This window comes from Podarcis bocagei, assembly GCF_964188305.1.
Source record: "Podarcis bocagei genome assembly, chromosome: Z".
NCBI lineage: Eukaryota > Metazoa > Chordata > Lepidosauria > Squamata > Lacertidae > Podarcis > Podarcis bocagei.
In genome coordinates, this window is record NC_138140.1 from 1941147 (window position 1) to 1960326 (window position 19180).

At 46.4% G+C, this 19180-nt stretch overlaps 2 protein-coding genes across 5 annotated transcripts in view; one reads left to right on the top strand and one right to left on the bottom strand.

Moving 5' to 3' along the window:
* Nucleotides 1-19180, bottom strand: part of RABGAP1 (RAB GTPase activating protein 1) — a 189824-nt gene that overhangs the window by 142115 nt on the left and 28529 nt on the right. The window lies entirely within an intron of this gene.
* RC3H2 (ring finger and CCCH-type domains 2) overlaps nucleotides 1-19180 on the top strand; it is a 48635-nt gene that overhangs the window by 16771 nt on the left and 12684 nt on the right. For all 3 annotated transcript variants that reach the window (XM_081179655.1, XM_081179657.1, XM_081179656.1), the window contains 13 exons: nucleotides 706-939; nucleotides 1288-1463; nucleotides 2242-2442; nucleotides 3334-3466; nucleotides 4509-4627; nucleotides 7276-7388; nucleotides 10278-10589; nucleotides 11111-11343; nucleotides 13651-14072; nucleotides 15300-15473; nucleotides 17474-17629; nucleotides 18096-18309; nucleotides 18434-18518. In XM_081179655.1, the coding sequence (XP_081035781.1) occupies nucleotides 706-939; nucleotides 1288-1463; nucleotides 2242-2442; nucleotides 3334-3466; nucleotides 4509-4627; nucleotides 7276-7388; nucleotides 10278-10589; nucleotides 11111-11343; nucleotides 13651-14072; nucleotides 15300-15473; nucleotides 17474-17629; nucleotides 18096-18309; nucleotides 18434-18518 (2572 nt within the window). The remainder of the gene's footprint in view (nucleotides 1-705; nucleotides 940-1287; nucleotides 1464-2241; nucleotides 2443-3333; nucleotides 3467-4508; nucleotides 4628-7275; nucleotides 7389-10277; nucleotides 10590-11110; nucleotides 11344-13650; nucleotides 14073-15299; nucleotides 15474-17473; nucleotides 17630-18095; nucleotides 18310-18433; nucleotides 18519-19180) is intronic.

Below are 19180 nucleotides of genomic sequence, written 5' to 3' on the forward strand. Positions count from 1 at the left end.
CTATTGTTCTCCTGCAAATGGTATTCAAAGGCATGGTGCTTTCTTTGACCCTCTTAGTAGTATATAGCCACACAGAAGGAGATTAGTTAATTTGTCAACTGCCTTTCCCTGATGCCCAGATAGAAATAGGCAATTCTGCCAGTTTCGGTTTCTCTCGTTTTCTCATTTTCTCATTTTCCTAACTTTTAGTTTGATTCAATCCATTTATTTGTGGTTGTTTGCAGTAAAAAAAAAGGCAAAAAGGGCAGCGTCTTCAGGGAGAATCTGTGTGCATCTGCATGCTTGTTTCTCCTAATATATACAAATTGTACACAATTTTGCCTAGTATTTTCTGTTTTCTCCTAATTGCATTTTTGTTCATATTTTTCCTAAATATACCCATTATAAGTGCACTTTTCACTAACATATTCATCGTTATATGCACTGCAGTGTAAAATTCAGAAACAGACAATATTCAGAGACATCAAAGGATAGCGTATGTTTTGTTTTGTTTTGTATTGTATTAGCTCAGGAAGTGCAAATGTAGTAGGTTCATATAGAAATGTAAACTGAATGAATTCTGCCCCACCCCACCCCGACCGCTACCAAAATCTGTGCATTTCACGTGCCATTGTGCCCCACCTGCTCACTGAGGAAATCCTTGCCTTTCACATTGATTAGAAGGCCTCCCTGCTAACCTTTCTCCTTTTGTTCCTCCTTCTGAAGGCATTGCCAGCCTGAACCAGAGCGCACTGAGCCGGCCTATGCAACGGAAACTGGTGACACTAGTGAACTGTCAGCTGGTGGAAGAGGAAGGCCGGGTCAGGGCCATGCGGGCAGCCCGCTCCCTCGGGGAGAGAACTGTCACTGAGCTGATATTGCAGCACCAGAACCCTCAGCAACTGTCTGCCAATCTCTGGGCCGCTGTCCGGGCACGAGGGTGCCAGTTCCTCGGTCCAGGTAACCCCTAGCTGGAGTAAATAGAGAGAGGGACTTGTCAGAGTGAAACAATGAGGCCACAGTCCTGTACAAGTTCCCTTGGAACTAAGACTCATACTTCTGAATGGATACATCTAGGATTGGGCTGTTCATCACTCAGACACTATTTGAGAAAACTTCCTACCAGGTTCCCACCTTGGGTAGAAGCTGGTGGGCTCTGTTTATTTTTGGAACAAATAATTTTAAGTTCCCAGCCTTCACTGTTGCGAAGGTTCAGGCAAAGAATAGTTTGGGCCTACATCCTTTAACCTGCTATGGTTTGCCCTTGCATTTCTAGACCCTAAATAACGTCAACCTATGGCTTTCTAGCTATGCAGGAAGAAGCCTTGAAGCTGGTGCTGCTGGCCTTGGAAGACGGCTCAGCCCTCTCCAGGAAAGTCTTGGTGCTTTTTGTTGTCCAGAGGCTGGAGCCAAGATTCCCCCAGGCATCCAAAACCAGCATTGGCCACGTGGTACAGCTTCTATATCGAGCCTCATGCTTCAAGGTGCAGTGCTTTCGAGTTTCCCATTTCTAATCTGTTTTAACTGTTTTTAATTCTGAAATTTACATTGTTATAGCCCACCCTGGACCCTGCTGGTAAAGTAAATTTCATAGTAAAAAAAATCATTCTAGGTTTTCTGCAGCTAGGCAACTCATAGTTAGCAAAGTTGCTTTTAATGAAATATTGGTTACAATACCTCAAAAAATGTTAGGGTAATTTAGTAATAAGAATTAACTCATGGTACTCTCTCTGACCACTTCTTTTAAAACTTCAAAGGAAGACCAGTGCAAAACTAATATATTTTTCAAAAAGTTTGGTTCTATCCATTTATTATTTATTACATTTGTTATTTTTTTATCTTCTCCAAGATCAGCCAAAGCAACTTACTACCATATGGGTTTGAGTAGAGGCAGTGATTCCTTACCCTAATGACAAGTCCCTGTCAATTTTAGAAAAGTTTAAATCTATGCAGTGAGAGCATAGTATTGTTCATGACAGCAGTAACTGGTGATAACACAATAATCATGGGGCGCATTCCTTTCCATCAAATGCACTCTTGGATATGCATGGGGGTATCAGCATGCATTCTGCTGAAAGGCAGTGTGGTTTAGATGGACTATGTCTGCACATGGATGCAGCCCCACAGTCCTTTAAATCGATATTTGAGTGCACTAGGCATGGAGTGCCTGGCGTGCTCTGCTCCATGGGGTCATGAAGAGTCAGACATGACTAAACGACTAAACAACAACAGGCATGTTTGTTCATTTACTGATTTGTGTAGGTCACCAAAAGAGATGAAGATTCTTCCCTGATGCAACTGAAAGAGGAATTTCGCAGCTACGAGGCATTGCGTAGGGAACATGATGCTCAGATTGTCCACATTGCCATGGAAGCCGGCCTTCGGATATCACCAGAGCAGTGGTCTTCCCTACTCTATGGAGACCTGGCCCACAAATCCCACATGCAGTCCATTATTGACAAGGTGTGTAGCGGCTACAGAATAGTTGCTTTTTATTTGTTTTTTTCTGGAATACAGCACTACGTCTGGTGATGAAGCTGCATAGGGCAGATTCTGAGCTGAGAGATACAGCCTCTCAGCACTGATTCTCAGTTCATGCAACCTGAAGACGTGCTGTTAATTATGGAATATTTCTCTCCTGCCTACACCTTCAGCTCAGGTCAATCAAACAGCAACCATTTTATAGAAGAAAAACTTCTATAAGAAAAACTTCTGTTTCTTGATCCACAAAAATATGTGTAGAGAAAGTGGGTAGAAAAAAAACTCTTTTTCCTCTCCTATAATACTAAAACAGGCTGGAGAAGAGGAAGTATTTCTTCACACAGTGCATAATTAAATTACGGGATTTGCTCCCACATGATGTAGTGAAGATAAGACAAATTCACAGAAGATAAGTCTTATCAGTGGCTACAAGAAACAATGGTTATGTTCTCTCTCTACTGTTGGGAAAAAATAGGCCTCTAAATACCAGTTGCTAGGAGCTGCAAGTGGGGAACCTGCTTTTGTGCCCAGGTCCTCCTTCTTGTGGACTTCCCAGGAGAGGCTGCTGAGAGATCAGGATGCTGGACTAGATGGTCTGATCCAGCAGGCCTCTTCATAGGGTCACAGTAGAATTTCCTTCATATAATGCAAAGCAGTACAGGGTTCCTTTTGGTGTACCAACCTCCCCGCTGCACCAAGGATTCTTATGTTTTATTGTATTTTTAATATTTTATTGGAAGCCGCCCAGAGTGGCTGGGGAAACACAGCCAGATGGTTGGGGTATAAATTTATTATTATTATTATTATTATTATTATTATTATTATTATTATTATTATTATTATAGCACTTGTTTGTTTGTTTCTTTTCTTTAGCTTCAGTCCCCAGAATCCTTTGCAAAAAGTGTGCAGGAGTTGACCATTGTTCTGCAACGTACGGGAGACCCTGCAAATTTAAACAGGCTTCGTCCCCATTTGGAGCTATTGGCCAACATAGATCCTAATCCAGGTATGTGAATGGTCTGCATGTGAGCATGCACACTCACATTTTGTTTTACATTCCTTCCTTACGAAAGGAGAGGGATAATTTTATTTCCCTTTTCACTGTATACTGGGGGATTTCTTTCTTAGTTGTTTTACTCACAGCAAGATTTGGGCATGCCATGGGAAACCTAGATATGCTTTCGTCACATGGGACAATCTTTATCTTGTTCTGTGCGGTTTCCTCCACAGGAGTGCGTTCTTTGTAGTAACCTGGTACCTGCTAGATGTCGTTAGACTACAAATCCCATCAACCCTGACCCCTTGCCTGCTGTCTGGGGCTGATGAGAGTTGTGGTCCAAAACATATAGAAGACATCTGGTAAAGGAAGCCTGGTTGGTTGAAGTTATATACCGCCCTTCATCTGATTATCACAGGATGGTTTATGGTATAAGAACACAAAAATACATAACATGATAACAAATAAGACAATAACACTCCTCCATTCAAACATACACCATTTAAAAGGCCATCAATTATTTAATTAGCGAAAGGTCTGGGAGAAGAGGAATGTAGAGAGGATGCTAGGTGGTCCTCTCTGGGGAGAGCATTCCACAAGTGGGGAGCCATCACAGAAAAGACCCGTACTCACGTTCTCACCTCCAGACCTCTCATGGAGGGGGCACGCAAAGAAGGGCTCCAGATCATGAGATAAGGGTCTGGGTTGGTTCATATGGGGAGGCAGTTTATGCAGTTGCCAACTGTGAGATAGTAGAAGCAGTAGAGAGGTAGAGGCCCAATCACAAATCTGGGAAAACAAAATTTTAGGACTCCAGTTTGGCTCTACCAGAAAAATACTGTGAGAAAATGATGCCATGTCAGTAGAGCATCAGTGTAGCCTGGTGGGAATTTTGGCACCAGCAGAGTTCCTGTTTAGTTTAGCCCTGCACTTCAAAGATTGTTTCTGCTTAGCTCAAGAGAAAAGTTGTAACTGACCAAAAAATGTGGTGCATTCCTGTTTGCTGCAGATAGCTCACTTTCCCCTTCCTTCTCTTTTGCTGCTCCCACAGATGCAACATCTCCAACATGGGAACAACTGGAAAATGCCATGGTGGCTGTGAAGACAGTTGTCCATGGCCTGGTGGACTTCATTCAGAATTACAGTAGGAAAGGCCATGAAACTCCACAGGTGACTGACTGATATTATTTAGCTGGTTGTTTTTAGCTTGCTTTTCGGCCAACAAAGGGGCTTAACTGAGGGGCAGAGCACCTGCTCCACATGCAGAAGTTCCCGGGTTCAGTCCCCGGTCTCTCCATAGAGGACTGGCTGGGGGAAAGACATCTGTTTGAAATCCCAGAGAAGGTGTAGGCAGCTTCCTGAACTGGGAATAATAATTTTATTATTTGTGTTCTGGCCCTCTGACTAGGTTGCCCCAGCTACTCTCGGCAGTTAAGATTTGACCTGTAGAGTTGGGATGTGAATAAAATTTTAAGATATATGGTGGTCCAGAGTTTTCTGACCCCCACTGAGGGGGAAGACCTCTGGCTGCACATTTTGAGGGTGAAATCATTCAGCTTCAGAGAGACCTTGGTTCCACAGCTACTGCAGTCCTTTATGTCGGGCTTCGCTTGTGCTTAGTCCGGAAAATGCATTTAGTGCAGAATGCGGCTGCACAATTCCTGACGGGACCAAGAGTTTCTCAGGATCTTCCCCTGTGCTCAGAGATTCGCACCTTTTGCCAGTTCACTACCAGGCTGAGGTCAAGGTGTTGTTGCTGGTATTTAAAGCCCAGAACAACATGGGACTAGTTTTTTAAGCAATTGCCTTATCCCATATATGTCAAATTGGTCATTTTGATCTGCAGAACCTGCGCTTCTAAAAGTGCCACAAAATGTCTGCTCTTTGTTTTTAAGAAGTCATTCCTTGGTTGTGGTGGCACCTGGGCTCTGCACTTTTAGACTCCTGCTGATTTTAGACTCCCCCCCCCCCCCCGTTTTGGTAGGACTGTCTGAACACATGATTTGGGTATATCTGTTCCTACATTTGTTTTAGGTGGTTCATTGTGTTTATTATTTTTAGATGTTTTTGAATGTTTGGAATCTGTTTTTAGTGTGCTTTTAATTACTTATTATTACTGTGTTTGCCACCTTGGGCTCCTCCCTTGGGGAGAGAAGGGAGATTGCACCTCTTCGCTCCCCCTGCCGCAGGCAGCTGGGTCCAAGGGACTAAAGAAAAGTATATTTTAAAATGATTCAGTAAGGTACATATGTATCTAAGTATTAGAATTTATCTAATCTAGGAATGCCCACCTGCTGCCATGACTCTTCTGAATTCCCGGTGGCTGGCGGTAAAGAGGTGGTGCTTGTGCCTTTCTTACGGGTGGCCAGAGGCATCTGGCTAACTGCTCTTAGGAACCAAAGTATTAAGCATGGACGCGGGTGGCGCTGTGGGTAAAAGCCTCAGCGCCTAGGGCTTGCCGATCGAAAGGTCGGCAGTTCGAATCCCCGCGGCGGGGTGCGCTCCCGCTGCTCGGTCCCAGCGCCTGCCAACCTAGCAGTTCGAAAGCACCCCCGGGTGCAAGTAGATAAATAGGTACCGCTTACCAGCGGGAAGGTAAACGGCGTTCCGTGTGCTGCGCTGGCTCGCCAGATGCAGCTTTGTCACGCTGGCCACATGACCCGGAAGTGTCTCCGGACAGCGCTGGCCCACGGCCTATAGAGTGAGATGGGCACACAAACCCCAGAGTCTGTCAAGACTGGCCCGTTCGGGCAGGGGTACCTTTACCTTTACCTTTATGTGTCATTCCATTTTTACAATCAGCATAAATCTGCAACACTATAGGATCCTCGTTGGCCCACAGGAATTAGAACAACAACAACAACAAAAAAAAAGAAAGATGTAAAAGTGTTTACCTGTCCAACTAACTTTTTTGGTATAAGAATAACTGTAGAATTAAAAATATATACATGAAGAAAAATTAAAACAAGAAAGAAAAGAAAAGAAAGGAACCAATGATCCATGGGCCAGATAGGGCTTTGGGGCTGTCCATAGGGATAGTTGCTGGGGTGGTTTTTTAACTCCTTGGAAGTAGCTTGCTGTTTGTTTCTTGGATTCATGGGGGTTGGCACTTGTGGGCTTTTCTAGGATAGGAGCGAGAGGCAGGCAGTGACTCTCCTGGTTAGTTCTCTTTTCTGATGCTGCCTGGCATATTCTTAACACCTTCTGGTTGGAGGCAGTAAGGCTTCCAAATACCAGTGGCTGAAGCCACAGGGCGGGAGAGGGAGTGCGCCTGTTCTGCTTGCGAGTTTCCCCCAAGCTTCTGGTTGGCCACTGTGAGAACAGGATGCTGGACTTAGATGGGCCACCGCTCATGGCTCTTCTTATGTTCTCTCAGCGTGGTTGCATGTTGGACTAACAGAACTATGAAAGTTCTCATGCTTAACTGACTAGCAGATTCCAACTAAAAACCAGGAAGAGCTTTCTGACCGTAGGAGCTGTTCAACAGTGGAACGGTCTCCCTTGGAAGGCGGTAGGCTCTCCTTCATTGGAGGCTTTTAAGCAGCGGTTGGGTGGTCACATCTCAGGGATTATTTAGCTGTGATTCCCTCATTGCATAGGGTTAGACTAGATGACCCTCAAGGTCCCTTCCAAACCTACAATTCTTCAATTTTATGGTGAGTACAGAACCCAGCACAGCTGTCAGTAAGGCGAAAGTCTTGCAAATGCGGTTCTCTCATTCTAGTGGGGTCAGCAACAACTCTGGTGGGGATTTATTCCAGGCTTGGTTTATGTAATGAAATGTTTTCCCTCCCTCTCTCCCTCTGTCGTTTTGAAAGCTGCAACCAAATAGCAAATACAAAACAAGCATGTGCCGTGACCTGCGACAGCAAGGCGGGTGTCCGCGAGGGACCAACTGCACTTTCGCTCACTCTCAGGAAGAGCTGGAGAAGTAAGTACTGGGAAGTGCGGGAGGAGCAGGAACTCTCCCTAAGCTGGTGGATGCGCTGTAGGAGAGGCTTGATGCACAGCTTTCCCTGAATGCAGGGATGGGCAGCCTGCTGCCCTCCAGGTGTCATTGTACTCCACTTCCCATTGGCCCCAGACCAAGGAAGGTGGAAGTAGGTGGGTGGGGAAGTATTGCAGTTCAATAATACCCTGTGGATTCAGCCTAGATGGCCAATAAGATCCAGACTCCAACTGCCGGGCAAACAGGACATTTACGTAGACGTTGTAAGGCCAGTGTGATACAACCTCAGCCAGCCGGTAGTTGAGAGGTAACACCCAAATATGGGGAAAGAAACCAACACACAAGCATTTATAGGTTTACAAGCAAAGGGGTGGCTGTGTTCATATATGGCAGCACTTCCTTATACTGGCTTCTACTGGCTTAATCTCAAGGCACAGCAACTTTCTTATTTTCCGCTCCTTTTTTGATCTTTAACAGTTGTAGCAGTAGCTTCTACATACATGTCCTGTCCTTCTCTCACAGTTTCCTTGCAGACAAAACCTTAACTTCACTTAGCCCTTTTCACATGCATTTCAATTTTCTTTAGTTTTTAAATCCCTTTTATAATTTTATTTTCCTATACAGAGCTTTCCCTTAATGCAGGGGTGGGCAGCCTGCGGTCATTCAGGTGTTGTTGGACTCCACTCCCATTGACTCCAGACCAGGGAAGATGGGAGTGGGTTGTCATGCAACAGCAGTTGTAGTTCCCCCATCCCTGCATCTCTCTGTGTCCTCTTGTTCCATCCTCAGAGGCCTCCTTTTGTTCTGAAGCCATGCCAACATCTCAGTGTGAGTAATTCCTGATCTCTTTTGCCTTTAAGATGGCAGGTATGCTTGGAGGAGGAAACATTTGGCCGTCCAGAAGTTGCTCAACTACAACTCCCATCATCTCTGGCTACTGACCATCACTTGGGGGGCTGATGGGAGTTGTGGTTCAGCAACATCTGGTGGGCCAAAAGTTTTCTACACTTGCGCTAGCAGGTCTATTTAGCTGGATACCACCCTCATATTTCATGTAAATATGTTGATGTACCTTACTTTGACAGTGCCTCCCCCTCCAAAAAAAAGTATTTGGCCTAGCTAAATCATGAACTTCTTTAAATGATAGCAAGCTTTCCAAAACGTTCCATCTCATCTACGTTTAGGTCATAAGTTTAAGATGCTAACATTACTCCCTTTGCTATCTAATCAACTGGGTTTCCATCGAATTCCTTATCTGCACAGTATGTTATTTTCCTGCATTGAAGATGCACCGTAAGTGAATTTGGACAAAAAGTTTTGGCACTGACAAAGATTGCTTAGCTAAAAACAAACTGAAAAGTGGCAGAGATTTTTTTAAAAAATCACGAGGCTGAATAAATTCTATTCAGCATACTTTAACATACCATGAGAGACAGTCAAGCAATAATGATAAAGATTATCAAACAAGCTTATTACACAGCAAGAGTCTTACAAGGGAATACAAAAGATGCCACAGCATGAATTATTAAGACTGAAAAGGCTTTAAATATGCAATTTTACAATTTTCTATCGTTTTAAAAATTGAATTAACTACTAATGGATTATTTTTTTTGAAATGTAAATAAATAAACCAGTTTAGAAAAACCCACCACCATTGACCAGAGGAGTTGTAATGCTGTAGCCTTTCTCAAATTACTTTTGGCAGAAACAGTCACCTGCCTCTAATTTGAAGAGGAGCTCCCCTTGCTCAGATTTGGAGGGGGGATGGAGCCAGAGCCAGAGAACTGTGGGGCAGAGGAGGGAAGTAGGTGGGAGTCTCGGCAGTGACCCTTCCTTCAAGACAACTCAAAAGGATCTAGCTTTGGGGATGGCTCCCTGATGTCCAGTCTCCCTTTGGTTTGACTTTTCCTGGAACATCTTCAGATGCTGTGGCAAGCCCTATCCAATTTATCACCATCTATTTATTAATTTATATTCATCCATAGATCTCGAAGTGGTTCACAACATAAAAATATAAGAAAATAACCCCCCCTCCCACAACACATTTAAAAGAGCATTGGATGTCTGTCAGCCAAAAGCCTGGTCGAAGACCATTTTCACCTGCCGCCTAAAGATGTATAATGAGGTCACCAGCCTTTCTACCACACAGTTCCAATTTAAGAAATAATAAATGGGCTTTTCTGAGCAATCTGAGGCCCATACAAATGTGGAAGCTGTTCTGCATATGCCTGCCTTCCAGAACTGGCGAAGCTGACACACAGGCTTCGGGAAAAGGACAATAGGGATTTTGAAAAAGAGTGGGAACCTTTTAATTATATTTGCAGAAACAAAGAAAGAATATTGACCTGATGGTAGGATTTAACTAAACATTCACAACTTTGTGGATAGGGAGCAGATAATGTAATGAAAGGAAAAATATGATATTTGTAGAAAACAGCAGAATATATGAATGAGGTTAATAAATCAAAAATGGAAGTTTAGGAAAGTCCAAAAGGGGGGAGGGAGAGATGTGGTGTAAGCTGTATGTTATAAGTATATTTGTAATGAGAGAAAAGAAAATTAGTATTTTTTAAAAAAGACATATGCATGCTTTCCAGGTATCCTGATTTTCCAGGGACAACCCCAGAATTTCAGAAGCCGTCCCTGTTTCTGATCGCAGAATGTGTGTTTTCCTTTTCCTCCCCTCCTTATCTCGGAAAACAATTAAAAGTGGTGTGTGTAGATACAAAAACGGAGTCTTGTTTATACTCAAAATAACATACCAGTGCCAAATGAAGGAAACGGCAAAGCTGGCATAATAAAGCCGTTCCTGTAATTTTGAAGGGAAGTGTCACCTAAATTCACATGCCCACTGCTTTATTGCAACCACAGGTATCGGCTGAGGAACAAGAAGATCAGTGCCACAGTGAGAACCTTCCCCCTGCTAGGCAAAGCCGGTGTCACGAGCGCAGTCTCCACCACGACAGGAAGCATCATTTCCATCATGGGAAGTGCGGAGAGCTCTGGGAAGATGGCACAGAGCACTAACGGCATTGTGAGCCTGGAGAGTGGCAGCCCCCAGCTGATCCCACGTTGCGCCGACCCCTCGTCCATGATGGTGTTGGAGAACGTGAAGAAAGCGGGGAAAGCTGGAGCCAATGGACAGAACACCCCGGGCTCCTTGGCAGACCCTCTCTCTGAAAAGTATGTGCCATGCTTGAAAGAAGGAACATAGCTCAGCGGCAGAGCATCTTTCTTGCAAGCAGAGGGTCCCGGGTTCAGTCCCCAGTGGCATTGCCAGGTAGCGCAGGGAGAGGCTCCCTGCCTGAAACCCTGCAGAGCTGGTGCTCCCGGTGTAGACAGTACTGATCAAGATGGACCTGTGGTCTGGCTCAGTATAATGCAGTTTCCTATGTTCCCTCTGTTCCCATTACTCCCCCCATGAACACGTTGTTTTTCCATGCAGGAGGCAATTCCTCTTCTCAAGAAGGCCCCTGCTGTGATGTGTGCAGCCAGCCTGGTCAGTAGCCAGGAATGGTGGGCATTGGGGGTCCAGCAACATCTGGAAGGCCCCCAGGCTCCCCATTCCTGCGATGTAGGGAATGCTTTTTAAAATCAACATTAGAGGTTTTGTCTACGTGCCTAAATTTTAAAAGTTACCCCAAGATTTCTATAATTCAAGAGACGGCCTAAATTTAATCTCTCTCTTTCTGAATTTCTTCCAGTAAAATTGGTTCCCTTTCGAAGACTCCTGTCAGTCAGGTGGCAGCTACCTCAGCAGGTCCTCCTCCGCCGCCGCCGCCGCCTCCTGTGGGCACAGAGATGAACTCCATCACGCCCCAAGCTGGCCCATTTGCTGCTCGAATGCCTGTCTACCCGCCTCACTCCGACAGCCTCCAGTATTTTCAAGATCCCAGAACCCACCTCTCCTATGAACCCCAGCAGTACCCGCAAGCTGGTGAGTCACTGACAGGGCACTCAAGCAGACCTGGCCTTTTCTGTGGCCACCTCTGGATCATGGACCTACCTTCAGAGGGAACTGGCCATCGGACCTGCTGTCCTTTAGGCCCCAAGTAGGGACAGTCCTCTTCCTTCATGCTTTCAGTGGTGGCCCACACTGGTGGAGTAAAACTTTTATCACTGTGTGTATAAAATTATGTGGTGTGTCTAGAGAGATGTTTTTCTCCCCCTCTCATAATACTAGAACCTAGTGGAGTCATCCAGTGAAGCAGAATAGTGTAAGATTCAGGACAGAAAGGACTTTTTCACACAGTGTGTAGCTCAAGCTTCCTCAGTCTGATGCCCCAGCACATGACTGTAATGTCTCTTCCAGCCTGGCCATGCTGGCTGGGGCTGATGGGAGTTGTAGTCCAAAGACCTGGTGGGCACCTGGGGAAAGTTGGCCTAGATGGATTGGTTTCAAAACATCAACTGAAAATGTGCTTCCTAATAAATATTGAGTGGCAGATTTTAACATTTATTCTTTAATACAACTGTATATTACAAAGAGATGCAAGCACCTTAAAAAAGGCATTCCTTCTGCTTGCATGGGAGAAAGAAGATGCAACACATGTAACATGTAACCGAGGGCCTTCTCAGTGGTGGCACCCACCCCGTGGAATGCCCTCCCAGCAGATGTCAAGGAACTAAGAAGCTATCCTATTTTTAAAAGACATCTGAAGGCAGCCCTGTTTAGGGAAGTTTTTCATATTTAATACTTATTGTTTTTAACACTCAATTGGGAGTTGCCCAGAGTGGCTGGGGAAACTCAGCCAGATTGGCGGGGTATAAATAAATTATTATTATTATTATTATTATTATTATTATTATTATTACATGTGTAATATGCTATATGCTTGGAGTGCCTGGCGTGCTCTGGTCCATGGGGTCATGAAGAGTCGGACACGACTAAATGACTAAACAACAACAACAAATATGCTATCTGCAAACAAAAATATCTCCTCTTCTTCCCCCATCCTCTTTTGGAAATATTTTATATACCCATATGCAGATTTAGGCTGCAATTCTTAGGACACTTACCTGGGACTAAACCCCACTAAACATAGTGGAATTTACTTCTGAGTAAACATGCACAGAATTGGGCTGTAAATTGATTAATCAGGTATTTATTAAACAATTACCAGAGAGGTACCCGTGTTGGTATATCACAGCAAAATTGACAAAGGGTCTCAGGCTTTGTCACCAGGCTTTGTAGATGGGAAAAATGAAATGTTATTCAGCTTGCACATTGAGGAGGTGGGGGTTTTTCATCAATGAGGTCAGAGGTAAATAAAATTCAGAAAAGTAGACAATGATAATTATTAACAGTGGTCATTCACAAAAAAGTTGCATTGGTAATACAAGCAGCATCTGTACTGTTCAGAACTCACCCTCACCCACTCCGCCTCTAAACTACTTTTATACACACTTTTAGCATAGAAAACATTATGCCATTTTGTTAATGTGTAGGTGCCACAAAGCTGTTGATTTATTGTTAACATTTATAGCTTACCTTTGTGCATGACCACAGGCCTCCAAGACAGGTGATTGTAAGTGTCAGTTAACAGTAGCAACCATTATTGTTCTGTAGTTAATGGCAGTGGAGACTAATGAAGGCTTTGTGGGTGAGTGGGAACCATGATGAGAAATGACCCTCTCTCCCCCAACTTTAGCAGCTGTATGTTGTAAAATTCATATAGCTCATTGACTTTTGATTTCTCTTAAATATTTCTACCAATAGCTTTACTCCACTGACAGCAGCTGCCTTATGTCAGTCTACATTGTGGCATATAAAGAAGAGAATATTTCCGGTCCATTTAAATGTGTACAGAGGGGAGAAATTATTATTGGGCTTATATTCTGAGGAGAGGAGTGGTTTTTATGTAGAGAAGTAAGTTCTGTTCAGCTAAGTTCTGGCAGCTAAGAAGACCTGGTAAATGCATGCAGCAAAAACAAGGTGATAGAATTATCTGTACCATTGCAGGCTTCAGGTGGGTGGATGGAAGATAATTTTAAAAGAAAACGTCTCCCTGCAAGTAGAACACTAGCGAAGTTGTAGCCTAGTCTGCTCCCTGCTGTGCCAGTTTTTTCCTTGTGGGGATATCATTATTATTATTAATTTTTGCATGGGGAAGCGTTCAAAATGGACCTGAACATGGTACAGTCCACCCTACTTCCTAATTCTGCTACATGTGCAGACTGGCCCTAGAACAATGTGAAGTTCTAGATGATAGGCCAAGCTCAGCAAGTGTCTCTTGTTCCATAGGATACTACCCAGCTCCACCGACAGTCCCAGCTGGTGTGGCCCCTTGCCTCCCTCGCTTTGTGAGGCCCAGCAATGTTCCTGAATCCGCCCTCCCATCTGCTTCTGTGCCATACGGCGACCATTACAGCGCATTCCCCCCTCGGGACAGATTGAGCTCTCCTTACCAGCCGCCACCGCCACCGCAGCCCTATGGGCCAGTCCCGTCTGGGATGTATGCCCCGCTCTACGACAGCCGGCGGATCTGGCGGCCGCAGATGTACCCAAGGGATGACATAATCCGGAGCAACTCCTTGCCTCCCATGGATGTCGTCCACCCCACTGTCTACCAGTCCTTCCTGCGGGAGAGATACAACTCTTTGGACAGCTACCATTCCATGGCCTGTCAGTTGCCGGCTGACCAGAGGACGGTGCCTTCCTTGAGGGTAGGTTCCCCACTAGCCACTGGAGCTTTGTTCCTTACTGCTCTGAGGCCTCTCAGATATCCCAAACCAGCTCCTCCTCAAGGGCCTCTGGTGCCATTTTGCCTGCAGGCAGAGACACATTTTATTTGCCTGGGACACTTAAACTTGCTGCATGAATTACTCTCCTGTGTGGCTTCCTTTTTGGAAGCTCCCTAGGCCTAATGAGATGATGTCTTAGAACTTTGGGGCATTTCTGCGACCTGATTTTTTTCTGTTTAAATGGTTTATGGCTCTGAGCTGAAGAGCACTCCCATGCTGCATAAAACAAGGCAGAAGTGAAACAAAGCAAACATAGGGAGCAAGAGCCAGTGCACCCAACACTTGGGGCAGGGGCCAGTTAGGACTCCTTGTGACCCTCCTCCCCACATTCCTTATCCCAGTACCACACTTGAATCCTTGCACACTTCTGGGTTGTAGGCTGGCAGGATACAAGGCTTGCTTCCCCTTTTGGGAAGTTGCTATTGCCTGTTTAATCAGAGCAAGCTCCTGGCCAGCTGGTGAATTCCTTTGGGGGAAGTATCAGAGAGAAGGGTGTGTGGGAGTGTAGGGGAAAGGTTGCAGCTGAGTGGTAGAGTGTCTGCTTTGCATGCAGAAGGTCCCGGGTTCACTGCCCAATGGCATCTCTGTGTCTGAAACCTGCTGCCAGTCAGTGTAGACAGTACTGAGCTAGGTGGACCTGTGGTCTGGGTCAGTATAAGACAGCTTATACTGTGTATTTCTGATTTTATCTGCCATCACATGGTTCAGTTCAGGAGGAATTTGGGCATGGTGGGAGGAGATCCAGCTTAACGCCTTCCTTGCATTGCCAGCTGAACATTTATATATTTAATAGGTTTATGTGCCACCCACTCATGTAAAATATAAAGGCGGCCCACAACAGTATATTTACAACAGACCATGAAATAGCATCAAACAGTACAAAATTCTGCATTGCCGCTGATGTGGCAGAGCACCCGCCCTGCGTGCAAAGGGTCTCAGGTTTGGCTCCCCAGGTTCAGGCAGGTCTGGGAATGTCCCCTGCCCTGGAGAGCCGCCACAAGTCAGCAGAGACAGTGCTGAGCTGAGTGGACTAATGGTGTGACTCCATACAAGGCAACTTCCTGTGTTCTTGTAACACAAGCCTTTGAGCGGCTAACTCTTGTGTTCCATGTGATGTTAATCGGTCCTGATCTGGCACCTTTCCCCTAGGATCCTTGTGGCCACTTGAAACCCACTTACGACGACCCACTGCGGAGGAAGCCGGAGCAGTGGGCCCCATGCCACATACCAAAAACGCCTCTCGTGTCCTCCTCCACTCTGCCTGCAGCCGCACAGTCTCCTCCTCCTCCTTCCCCTCTCTTCAACGTGGACTTCAGCCGAGAAGTAAGGCACCAGAGAGCTACAGGGATGTGGGTGGGGAAAGAGCACAACTGCTCCACCAGACGCTTTGGCACTCCTTTCTCCTGGGGTTCAGCATGTGCTCCCTCATGTCCTGCCTGAAAGTGGATGCTTCCCATGGTGGCTTGGGATTTAACTCCATAGGGCACTGTGGGGAACTTGTGGCCCTCCAAATATGGCTTGGCTCCAGGCTCTCCCCTCCCCAGCAGCCAGGAGTGATGGTAGTTTGATTCCAGCAACATCTGGAAGGCCACATCTGTAGTCTAATGACCAATGATGGTCCTGAGGCTTGGGATCTCCTCCAATTTTGTTTTGATAATTTGTAGTCCTGCATGGTTGCTTTGAAGAGCTGGGATGTGATTTAATCCTCCTAGACACCTTTCCTTTTCCAAATCTCTTCCCCCCCACCATACACACCCACTTGCTATTAACTTCATGGAGGGGAACAAGGCAGCTACAACCTCTTTCTCTTCTACTCACCCCCCTCCCCACCACAAGCTAATAGCAGTTTGCACCAGGGCCAGTATTTAGATTGGGGAAGGATATTGAGATTAAACAACTTGCATAGGACCATTTATCTGTTTGGGGGAGATTTTTCATAATCACAGAATTGCAGGGACCCGAAGGGTCATTAGTTCGGCCTCCTGCACCGCAGAGGGCCCTGCAATCACTGATTTCAAATCTCCAATGCGGGAGAATGCATCACCTTCTGAGGGAGTCTGTTCCATTGTCAAATAGCTCTTAACCTCCAGAAAGTTCTTCCTAAGGTTTAGTTAGAATCTTTTTTCTTGCACTGTGAATCTATTGGCTTTGTTTAATAAGTTGCAGTCCTATGTCACTGGTTAGGATGGCTGCCTGATCAAAAGATAAACCTCCCACATCAGGCCTATCTGCCAGCCTCCTAGTGCAGGGGTCTGCAACCCGCGGCTCCGGAGCCGCATGTGGCTCTTTTACACCTTTGCCGCGGCTCCGGGGTGGATATTAGCGAGGGGAGGAGGCGCATTGTGCGCCCCAACACTCCCCACTGTGGCGGGCGCTGTACTGGCTGTGACGTTGCATGGGGGCAGTGTGTGCACTAGTCACGCACCGCCCCGACGTCACCTTCCCAGTTTTGCGGCTCCCAGTTTTTATTTCTTCGGAAACGGGTCCAAGTGGCTCTTTTTGTCTTAAAGGTTGCAGACCCCTGTCCTAGTGGAAACAAAACTTCAGCAGGCACCCTGCTCTTACTTATCCTTGGTTCCCACCTCCCTTTTCCTTTTCCTTTTCCTTCTCTTCCCTTTCTGCCTTGTGTTTCCCTGCAACCTCCTCATCGCAGGGAAATTGCTTTCCTTTTTTCTTCTGTTACTCTGTACAGCACAGCATCCCCAAATGTGCAGATGTTTCTGCTGCTGACATGGGAAATACACAAAAGGCCTTTGGGGTGATCTTGTGGGAGATTAGCCTCCAAATCTAACAAATGCATGTTCTTGCTAGTTAGCATGAGAGGGGGCTAAATCCTCAGAGCTGTATTGCTAATAGGCAGATACCCAGACCATAGAAATAAAATTGGTAGAGAGGGCTCTGTGTGGTAGGAACATATAGCATTTCCTGTTCCACTCTCTCTTCCTTTTGACCAGCGTTTGGAGGCCAGCAGGCCCCACTTGCTCCGACTCCAGGCACAAGCCTGAAGCTGGTTATACTGTAAATAACGAGTATTTTGGCTGCATAGTTTTTTACTGCTGCCATTGCTGTGAAATAGTGCATGATTATAAACTTGACAAGCTGTTGCCTGATGCTTTAAGTGGGTTAGGAAGGGGTAAGCCCCCCCCCAAGGTTTTACGGTCTATTTCCTATGTTTTTAATTGTGCTGCCAAGGGTGGGGTTTTGAAACTTGATTCAAACCGCACACAAGGGCACCTGGAGAGATGATTTGCAATTAATATAGCCTCTCCTACCGATTAAAACCCACCCCACAGAACTTACCTGGTGTCTTCCTTTCTCTGCAGTTCTGTGAGAGTGCCAGCAGCCAGCATAGCTCCAAGTACGAGGACGACCGCCTCTCCCACTACTCTCCCTGGTCCTGTGGCACCATCAGCTCCTGCATAAGTGCCATTGAGTCAGAGCCCAAGGATGTCATTGCCAATTCTGGTGCTGTGCTCCTGGTAAGGCAGCTTCCCCTCTGGAGCCCATTCTTCTTGGTAGCCAGGCTCAGAGCCAGTGCTTCTCCCTCTGCCAGTGGTGGGTTTTCTTAGAACCAGTTTCCAAAACATGATTCCCTTAACCTCATCATACACCTACATGCACACACGCACGAGTGCCCTCCCCCAGTCTACCGCATAAGGGAAAATATATTGTCCTGAGCACCTTACAGGGTTGTTGTAAGGATTGTGAGAAGTGATTTGGATGCCCTGCCAGATGACGTTCCGAAGGGAACTGCTTCTAAAAGGGCTCCTATGAGTGCAAAATGTTACACTGGGCCTAAGAATGAGCCTCCCTGCCGCACCAGGCCATGTGCAGGCCAGATCCTGCATTGCAGGAAACTGGACTGGGTGACCCTTTGGGCCCCTACCAACTCTACTGTTCTGTGATTCTATCTCTGGGCTTTTCTTTTCTTGTGGGGCTTTACAGGATCTGGACAGTGGGGACATGAAGAGGCGGGTGCACCTCTTCGACACCCAGAGAAGGGCAAAGGAGGAAGACCCAATCATTCCATTCAGCGATGGGCCCATCATCTCCAAATGGGGCGCCATCTCCAGGTCGTCGCGCACGGGTTATCACACGACAGACCCAATTCAAGCTACTGCTTCCCAAGGAAGTGCTACAAAGCCAGTCAGCATGTCAGGTATGGGCTGGGTTGGTCGGGAGCCTTGGAAACGATATAGAAGAGGATGCCAGGGTGGCAGGTGTGGGTGGAGGGCAGGATTCTCTCTGGCCTGAGCTGAGTTTGCACCTTTTGCCTGTTGCAGATTACACCCCTTACGTCAGCACCATTGATTCAAGATGGAGCTCCTACAATTCCGATTCTACTTCATCAGCGCCTTTCAGAGAACGGTAGGTGAGGGAGCGCTTGTCGAAGGGGGCATCTGGGGAGCCCCTCCTGGACATCACCTCGCCTAAGCTCAGCGTGCCCAGATCCCTTACCAGATCCCATGGAAGCAGTAGGAGTTTTCAGGCCACGGCAGTCAGCGCTAAGTTCACAGCTCCTCAGTGGTGGGACTGGGGCTTGGGAGATCTGTGTTGAAATCCCCATTCAACCATTCCCTGCACCAACCACTTTCTTTAAACCTAACCTACCCCACTGGGTTGTTGCAAGGATGGAGGATGCAGGTATACCTGGTGGCCAGCCAGGATGTCTTGTGTTCTCCCTCCACTGTGGGAAGCAGTCTGCCTCTGAATGCCAGTTGCTGGAGAACACAAGGACTCAGCTCCTGCTTTCAGGCTTCCTACTGGGGCATCTGGCTGGCCACTGGGAGAACAGGGTGCTGGGCTAGTGCCCCCCACCCTGTCCTGATCCAACAGAGCTCTTGCTACATTCTTAAAAGGAATATGTGGGGAGGGAGAGAACCAGGGATTGCACCAGGAGCTCATTCCAGGAAAGCCAGGATGCAAATGTAATAATAAATAAAAGGACGATAGAATGGAGTGAGCGCCACCGTGCCAGAGCCAGTGCGTGGGGACTGGGCTTGGGCTTGGGATGAGGGTGCTTTCTGACA